At 55.4% G+C, this 9,690-nt stretch overlaps 1 protein-coding gene across 2 annotated transcripts in view; it reads right to left on the bottom strand.

Moving 5' to 3' along the window:
* LOC106805977 (tankyrase-1-like) overlaps positions 1–9,690 on the bottom strand; it is a 25,392-nt gene that overhangs the window by 11,085 nt on the left and 4,617 nt on the right. For both annotated transcript variants that reach the window (XM_014807789.1, XM_014807788.1), the window contains exons 3-4: positions 8,183–8,698; positions 116–367 (exon numbers count right to left, since the gene is read on the bottom strand). In XM_014807789.1, the coding sequence (XP_014663275.1) occupies positions 116–367; positions 8,183–8,698 (768 nt within the window). The remainder of the gene's footprint in view (positions 1–115; positions 368–8,182; positions 8,699–9,690) is intronic.

The raw sequence follows: 9,690 nt of genomic DNA, 5'->3' as shown, positions 1-9,690 counted from the left end.
ACTACTGCGCGATCAGACGCTACCTTGGCACTGTTCTTTTTGCTCGATATTTAAAAAAAAAAACCAACTCGACTCCCCGCAATAAACGATGCACTACTGCGCGATCGCTCGCTACCTTGGCCCCGTTCTTCAGCAGCACCTCCATCACGTCGAAGTGGTTCTTGTCGGCGGCTGCGTGCAGCGGCGTCAGGAACTCCTTGTTCTTGTCGTTGATGTTGGCAACGCGACGGATCAGCAGCTCGGTGACGTGCTTGCGCTTGGCGAACGGCGCCGCGACGGCGCAGTGCAGCGGCGAGTCGCCTGTGTACGGGTGCTTGAAGTTGACGACGTCTGGCGCGAGGTGTTTCTTGACGCGCGCGAGGTCCACCTGCCGAAGGGAATACACGGCCAAGCCACGATTAGTGTCTATAGAGTGGGACGTAATACATGTATACTAATGAGAGCCATAAGTTGGCAAAATTCAATTGCCAAAATGTAGAAGTAGCAACTGTTTTTACATCAAACAAAAAGGTTAATTAGGAAGTATAACCTATAAAGGTTAATTATAATCTAGGAACGTCCTACTGCCAGAGGTACAAGTACAAGCCACGATTATTGTCTATAGGGTGGGATGTAATACACATATTCTATTACCTGCCGGGGGGAATGCGTACCAGCCTAAAAATAACTTTTTTTTTACGAGAGCTCTTTTTTGATTTTGTATGAAAAAAAGAGCTCTCGTAATTTTTTTTACGGAAGCTATTTTAGGCTTGGCCAGAGCTACTTTTTCATAGCATGATTTTGTTCAAATTTTCATAATTTTGATGCCCTGACTCTAATATCATTCATCAGCATTCAGTGCGCATTCGGCACCAGTATCAGACTATATATCAGTGTCAAGAAATCGTCAACAAATTACATTCGATCACATTTTTTTTATCTTATTTCACTCGACTAAGAAACCAATCACATTCTTATTCAATTTCATTCACACAGACAGACCGCTAACCGTAGTATTTCAGCGTAATATAAGGGGAAAAAGTGCCGGTCAGGAGGACCAGGAGTTTCGTAGAGATGGTGGGCTGAGCAAAAACTTGGTGGGCTGGGCCTCCGGGTCGGAACTAATTTCTAACGCTGCCGGCGGCACGGGAGCGATTTTTTCTTCGTAATCTTCCAAAATTTTCGCGTCTCGTAATTGTTGGTCACCTAGAGCGCTTTGTATTAGCTGACGGGAGGTCGAAATCGCTCGCGCGCTCCGTGTATTTGTTTTTCGTCCTGATCTGCGTACAACTACAAGCCAGCAGTTATTCATCTAGAGGTGTACGTACGTACTACATATCTATTATCTGCGGGGCACATCATACATGAGCCATGATTATTGTGCGATAAGGTGGGAGCATGATTACTACATGATTCTAACAGTGAGCTCATAAGTTGCCAAAATATATTTGACAAGATGGTACAAGTCGGACTGTTTTTTACAATGAATATGGAACGGTAAATATTAGGAAGTAGTTGCACGGCTATTTGTTCGTAAGAACAAACAAAACCACAAGCGTTGCAGTTATATTTTCGCATCAGTTTTGTTTGTGGTAATTTAACGAGAAGTTTTATTGTGTTGTCTTACTTAGCGAGATGTAGAAAGCGCACACAGGGCTCGAATATTTTGTTACTTTCTCTGGATGCAATTTTGACCCTCACTTTGATTGGAATTATTCATAAGTAATTTACAATTATCGGCCTAACGTCAATAAAGTAAATCTAAAGCAAGCTATGGTCTGTGAAGACTTAAGGGGTGTAGATCTGAATAAACGGGTAGTCTAGCACCCCCATACAAATAGCAAAAACCACACTATCGCAAAATTTCAAAAAACAGAGAAACGTCTGCTATCCCTAACCTAACCTAACCTAACCGTGCTGCTAGACAATTAATCGCAGATAACGATCATAAAAATCAACCCTATCGTAAAATTTCTAAGTAATAAAAAACGTCTGCTAAATCTACACCCACGCGTGCCACCCCTACTCACGCACCACAAGTCACCACTCTAACCACCTGCCATCCCTATCACGCCACGACACTACCACTCTACCCACCTGCACCTTACTCACCCACGCCACCACCATCTATCCCACTTGCCATCCTATCACGGGGCCACACTACCATCTACCAACCTGCCACCCTACTCACCCACCCACCACACCTACCCACATATGCCATCCTACTCACCCACCCACTACCACTCTACCCACCATGCCATCCCTAATCACGACCACCCACTACCACTCATACCCACCCGCCACCCTACTCACAACCCACCCACCACCACTCTACCCACGCTGCCATCCCTACTCACCCAACCACTACCACTCACACTGCCACTCCTACTCACCCAACCACTACACTCAGTACCCACCTGCCACCCCTACTTCACCCACGCCACCTACACTCTAACCCACTGCCATCCCTATCCACCCCACCACTTACCACTGCTACCCACTGCACTCCTACTCACTCCACCCACACCACTCTAACCCACCTGCCTATCCCTACTCACCACCCACTACCACCTACCCACCTCCACCCTACTCACTCACCCACTCCCGACTCTAGCCCCTGCCACCCTACTCACACACCCACCACCACTACCCCACCTGCCACCCTTACTCACCCACGCCCCTCTTCACTCTACCAACCTGCCACCCTTACTCACCACCCACTACCACTCAGCCACCTGCCCCTACCACGCCACCCATACACTCTATCACCCTGCCACCTACTGGCACCACCCCCCACGCACTCTACCCACCTGCCACCCTACTCACCCACCCACCACACTCTACCCCACCTGCACCCCACTCACCCACCCACCAACCACTGCTACGCACTGCCATCCCTAACTACCCACCCTCTAACCGATCTACCCACCTGCCATCCCGTACTCACCCACGCCTACCACTCTACCCACATGCCACCCTTACTCACCCACCCACACACCGAGGCAGCCGCTCCTACCCACCTGCCACTCCTACTCACCCACCCACCACCAACTCTACCAACTCCGCCACCCTTACTCACCCACCCTCTACCACTCTAACCACCTGCCACCCGTTTACTGTCACGCCACCCACTACTCACTCTACCCACACGTGCCCATCCCTACTCACCCACCCACTACCCACTCTAAACCACCGTGCTCATCCTACTACCACCAGCACCACTACTACACCTGCACCCTCTACTCACCCACCACTAACCACTCTACCCACCTGCCAATCCCTAACTCACTGCCACCCACCAACCACTCTACCCACCGCTGCCACCCCTACCTCACCACCCACCACCACTCTATCCACCTCCATCCCTACTTCACCACCCATCTCCACTCTACCCCGCGCCACTCCTTACTCACAACCCACCACCACTCTATCCACCTGCATCCCTACCAACCCGCACGCCATACCACTCTACCTCACCTGCCACCCTATTCACCCACCCTGTACACTCTAACCCACCTGCACCCTTACTCACGCCACCCACTACCAACTCTACCCACTGCCACCCTTACTCACACTACCCACCACCACTCTACCACCTGCACCTTACTCACCCACCCTTTTTCCGCGCCCCGCCCGCCTATCCACTCTACCCACCTGCCCCCCTACTCACGACCACCCACCACCGAACTCTACGCCACCTGCACCGCTTAAGCTCACTACCACCTCTTCTACCCCTCTAGCCCACGCTGCACCTTAACTCCACCCGACCCACTACCTAACTCTACCCACCTGCCATCCCTACTCACCCACCCACTACCGCACTCTACCACCTGGCCACCCCTACTTCACGCACACCTCTACCACTCTACCACCTGCCATGCCCTACTCACCCACCACTACCACTCTTACACGCTGCCACCCTACTCACCCACCCACCACCGAACTCTACCACCTGCCACCCCTACTCACCCACCCACCACCACTCCTACCACCTGCCCCCTACTCACCCAGCCTCACCACTCTACCCCACTGCCACCCTTACTCCACCACCCTCTACACTCACGCACCTGCCAGCCCCTCCTCACCCCCACGCACCACTCTATCCCACCTGCCATCCCTACTCACCCACCCACTTACCACTCTATCCCACCTGCCACCTTATCACCCACACCTCTATCGCACCTACCCCTGCCACCGCTTACTCACGCACACCTCTACCACTCTACCTCACCTGCCACCTTACACACCCAACCTCTACCAACTCTACCCACCTGCCACCCCTACTCAACTCACTCACTACCACTCTACCCACAGCTGCCAACCCCAACTCACCCACCCACACCACTCACCCACCTGCCAGCCCTACTCCACCCACCCCACTACCACTCCTAGCCACACTGCCACTCCTACTCACCATGCCACCCACACACCACTGCTACTCACCTGCCACCCTTACTCCCCACCCCTCTACCACCTAACCACCTGCCACCCTTAACTGCACCACCCACTACCACTCTACCCACTGGCCAGCCCTACTACCCACGCCACTACCCACTCTACCCACCTGCCGACCCCACTCACCACCACCACCGCGGACTCACCAACTGCCATGCCCTACCACCGCACCCTCTACCACTTCTACCCACGGCCAACCCCTTACTCGCAACACCACCCTCTACCAGCTCACCACCATGCCACCCCTACTCACGCCACGCACCACCACTCTAACCCACCTGCCATCCCTATTCTCACCACCACTACCACTCTACCCACCTGCCACCCTTACTCACCCACCCACTACCACTCTACCCACCTGCCACCCTTACTCACCCACCCTCATACCGACTTACCCACCTGCCACCTTACTCACCACCCTCCTACCGACTTACACTGCCACCCCTAACTCACCCAACACCACCACTCAACCCACCTGCCACCCTACCAGCCACCACTACACCTAACCGCCTGCCACCCTTACTCACTACCCTCTACCAACTCTACCCACCTGCCACCCCTACTCACCCACCCACTACCACTCTACCCCACGACTGCACCCCTACTCACCACCCACTTACCACTCTACCGACGCTGCCCACCCTTACTCACCGCACCGCTCCTACCACTCTACCCACACTACACCCTAACTCACACCACGCCACGCACCCACTCTAACCCACGCTGCCATCCCTAACTCACCCACCCACTACAACTCTACCCCACGGCCCACCCTTACTACGCCACCTCTACCACTCTACCCACACTGCCACCCTTACTCACCCACCCCTCTACCACTCACTCACCTGCACCTTACTCACCACCTCTACCAACTCTACCACCTGCCACGCCCTACTCACCCACCACGCACCACACCCACCTGCCACCCTATCTCACCCCACCCTCTACCACTCTACCCACCTGCCACCCTACTCCCCCACCATCCACCACTCTACCCCACCTGCCATCCACTCACGCCCAGCACCACTCTACCCACTCTGCCACCCTTACTCACGACCACCCACTAGCCATCTACACACTGCCACCCTTACTCACCACGCCTCACCACTCTAACCCACTGCACATCCCCTACTCACCACCCAACTACACTCTACCCAACTGCCACCTATTACCCACCCACCTACACTCTACACACCTGCCATCCTACTCACGCCACCCACTACCATCACCCCTGCCACCCTTACTCACCACTCCTCTACACTCTACCCACCTGCCACCTTACTTCACCCACCCTCATACCACTGCTACCCACCTGCCCACCGCTTACTCACCCACTCTCTACCACTCTATCCCCCACTGCCAACCCTTACTCACCCACCTCTACCTCTACCCACCTGCACCGCCTACCTCACGCACACCACGTACAGACTCACCCACCTGCCACCCACTCACCTCCACGCCACTACCACTCTACCCACCTTGCCACCCTTATCACACAACCACTACCATCTACCACCTGCCACCCTACCACCCCCCTCTACCACTCTTAACCCACCTCCACCCCCTAACTCACCCACCCACCACCACTCTCTACCCACCTGCCACTCCTTACCCTACTACGGTCACGCCACTACCCACTCTACCACCTGCCCACCTTACTCACCCAACTCTACACTCTACCCACCTGCCAAGCTTACTCACTCGAGCCACCCTCTACACTTTCACCCACGCCCTGCCACCTTATCACCCACCCTCAACCACTCTACCACCTGCACCCTTACTTACTCACCACCCCACTACCACTCTAGCCACCCAACCTGCCAACCCTACTCACCCACCCACTACCACTCTACCCACCTGCCACCCTTACTCACCGCCACCCACTACACTCTACTCACCTGCCATCCCTAATCACCCACCCACCCCCACCTCTACCCCACACTGCCCATCCCTACTCACCCACCCGCACCACTACCCTCTATCCACCTGCCACGCCTTAACTACCCACCCGTCTACCGCACTCTCCCCACCTGCCATCCGGCTACTCACCCACCCACATACCATCTACCCAGCTGCACCCTTACTCAGCACCCTCTACCACTCTACCCGCACCTGCCATCCTAGCTCAGCCCACCCACAAGCAACCACTTCTAGCCCACCTGCCATCCTACTTCACCCACCATACCACTCTACCACACTGCCACCCTTACTCACTCCACCCCGTACCACCTAGCCACCTGCCACCCTTACTCCACCACGCCTCTACCATTCCACCTGCCCACCCCTACTCACCGCAACCTCGTACGCACTCTACCACCTGCCATCCGCTACTCATCCACCCACTAGGCCCACTTCTAACCACACTGCCACCCCTACTCACCACACCCACATAAACTCACCACCGTCACACTGCCATCCCTACTCACTGCCACCCACTACCACTCTACCCACCTGCCACCCTTATCCCCACACCCTAAACCACCTCACCCACCTGCCACCCTTCACTCAGCGCCACGCCTCTACCACTCTACCGCACCTGCCAGGCCCGCTAACTCACCACCCACGCATGCACGGATGCGCTCCAAAGTGAGCCAGCGCCACCGGCCACCTCAAGTGCGACAAGAGCACAGCGCGACAAGTGACAGGCACAAGAGACCACTACCACTCTAACCCACCTGCCACCCTTACCACCACCCACACACTCTAACCCACCTGCCATCCGCTACCACGCACCCCACTAACCACTCTACCCACCTGCCAACCCTTACTCACGCCACGCCCTACACTTACCACTTCTGCCACCCCTACTCACCCAGCCACAACCACTGCTACGGCCACCCTGCCACCCACTCCACGGCCACCCTCTACCACTCTACCCACCTGCCATCCTACTCAGCCCACCCACCACCACTCTACCGGTTTTCACCGCCACCGCTTACTCACTCCATACTCTACCAGCTCTATACCCCCAGCCTGCCACCCCCTAACTCACCCACCCACTACCACTCTACCCCACACGCCACCGCTTACTACGCCACCCTCTTACCACCTTATTCTCACCTGCCATCCCTACTACCCACCCACTACACTCTATCCTCACAGCTGCTCACCCTTCTCACCCACCCTCTACCAACTCTATCCTCCACCTGTCCACCCCTACTCAGTTTCAGCCGTCCACCCCACCACCTACCTACCACTGCCACCCTTACTCACCACCCTCTACCACTCTACCCACCTGCCCATCCCTACTACCCAGCCCACTAAACACCGACTCACCTGCCACCCCTACTCACCACCCCACCACCACTCTCCCACCTGCCACCTCCCTACTCACCCACCCACCACCACTCTACCACCTCACCCTTACTCACCACCCCTACCACTCACCCACTGCCACCCTTACTCATCTCCACCCTCACCACTCTACCCCCCTGCCACCCTACTGCACCCACACCTCACCACTCTACCCACCTGCCATCCCTACTCACCACCCACTTACCACTCTACAGAATCCACCGCCAACCCCTACTTCACCCACCCACCACCACTCTAGCCCAGCGCACTGCCACCCCTACTCACGCCACCCATCACCACCTACCACCTGCCCCCGCTTACTCACACCACCCACTTACGCAACCTCACACCCACCTGCCACCCCTTACTCACGCCACCCACCACACCTACCCCACCTGCCACCCCTACTCACCCACCCTCTACCACTCTACCCACCCACCACCACTCTACCCACCTGCCGGCAGCCCTCGAGCAGCGAGTGCCCGCGGAACTCGTACGCCATCTGCTCTTGCAGCTCCTTCGTCGCGGCGACGTCCATCGCCGTCTTGCCGTGGCAGTTCGCGAGGTAGGGGTCGCCACCGTAGCTGAGTATGAGCGAGCAGACTTCGACGCGGTTCTTCGACGCGGCCTCGTGCAGCGGCGTGAACTGCCACAGGTCCATCTCGTTGACGCTCGCGCCGTGCTTGACGAGCAGCTCGGTGACCTCGAAGTGTCCGTACGAGCACGCGTTGTGCAGCGGCACGAGCCCGCCCTTGTCCTTGGCGTGCACGTCGGAGCCGCGATCAAGCAGCAGCTGCACGATCTTCGTGCGGTTGTAGCCGGAGGCGAGGTGCAGCGGCGTCGACTTGCGGCCGTCGCTCGCGTGGCAGTTGACGTTGAGCGGCGTGAGCAGAGCCGTCATCTTTTCGTCGTCGCCGCTGCGCGCCGCCTCCAGCAGCTCGTCCTTCTTGTACTCGCCCGTCAGCACCACCTGGTGAGAAAGATGGGGGGAAAACGTTAGTAGAGCAACTGGAGAGACAGCTGGGGGAAGCAGAGTGGAGTAAGGTAAGCGCGCACCACCTGGAGAGAATGACGAGGGAAAACGTTAGTAGAGCAACTGGAGAGACCAGCGTGCGAGCTTGGCACTCGCCCGCTCGCCAATGTCGAGTGAAAATAATATCGAGCGAGTGAAAGCTAAAGCTGACTCGCCCATGTTGGCAAGTAAATATAATTGTCTAGAACTTTAATCAAATGTTGATTCATTACGTTATATATCCAAACATTGATGAAATACAGTTGTAGCGATTGTGAAGGGCGGCTATCCCACGACATCCTCACTTTATATTATCAAAGGTCGCCGAAGAAAGCAGCCCGCGAGAGCGTGCAGCGCCAGCACAGCGTGGCTGTGTATACGTGCTTGGGGCGGCATATTGATTGAAGTACGGGGAGGGGGGGAGGAGTGCAGGATTGTTTAAAAGTCACGTTGGCCTTGGTGTTAACAAGTCAATAAAATCGGCGTAACGTGGCGTTCCATTGATGGGGCAAAGCAGCCCAAGAATAAAAGTAAATTAAATGAAAATGAAAACAGGAACTTTCAGAGGAGATGTGCCTTGAATTTTTGAGAAAAGTGATCAATGAATTACATGTGTAGTTAAATCAATGGTGTTTTTGTGTTTTTTCACTATTGTTTGACAAGCATTTTTGTTTTAAAATTTGGGCGAGTACAGATTCCGTTTGGGCGAGTTAACTTATTGACTCACTCGCCCAGTTTGGCGAATGGTTTTTATTTTAAAGCTCTAACACTGAGAGACAGCTGGGGGAAGCAGAGTGGAGTAAGGTAAGCGCGCACCACCTGGAGAGAATGACGGGGGGAAGGGGAACGTTAGTGGAGCAAGGTGAGCGCGCACCACCTGGAGAGAATGACGGGGGGGAAACGTTAGTGAAGCAAGGTGAGCGCGCACCACCTGGAGAGAAAGACGGGGG

Source organism: Priapulus caudatus, unplaced genomic scaffold (genome assembly GCF_000485595.1).
Source record: "Priapulus caudatus unplaced genomic scaffold, Priapulus_caudatus-5.0.1 Scaffold135, whole genome shotgun sequence".
NCBI lineage: Eukaryota > Metazoa > Priapulida > Priapulimorpha > Priapulimorphida > Priapulidae > Priapulus > Priapulus caudatus.
Note: the sequence above shows the minus strand (reverse complement) of the source record. Positions and strands in the feature narration are given on the sequence as shown.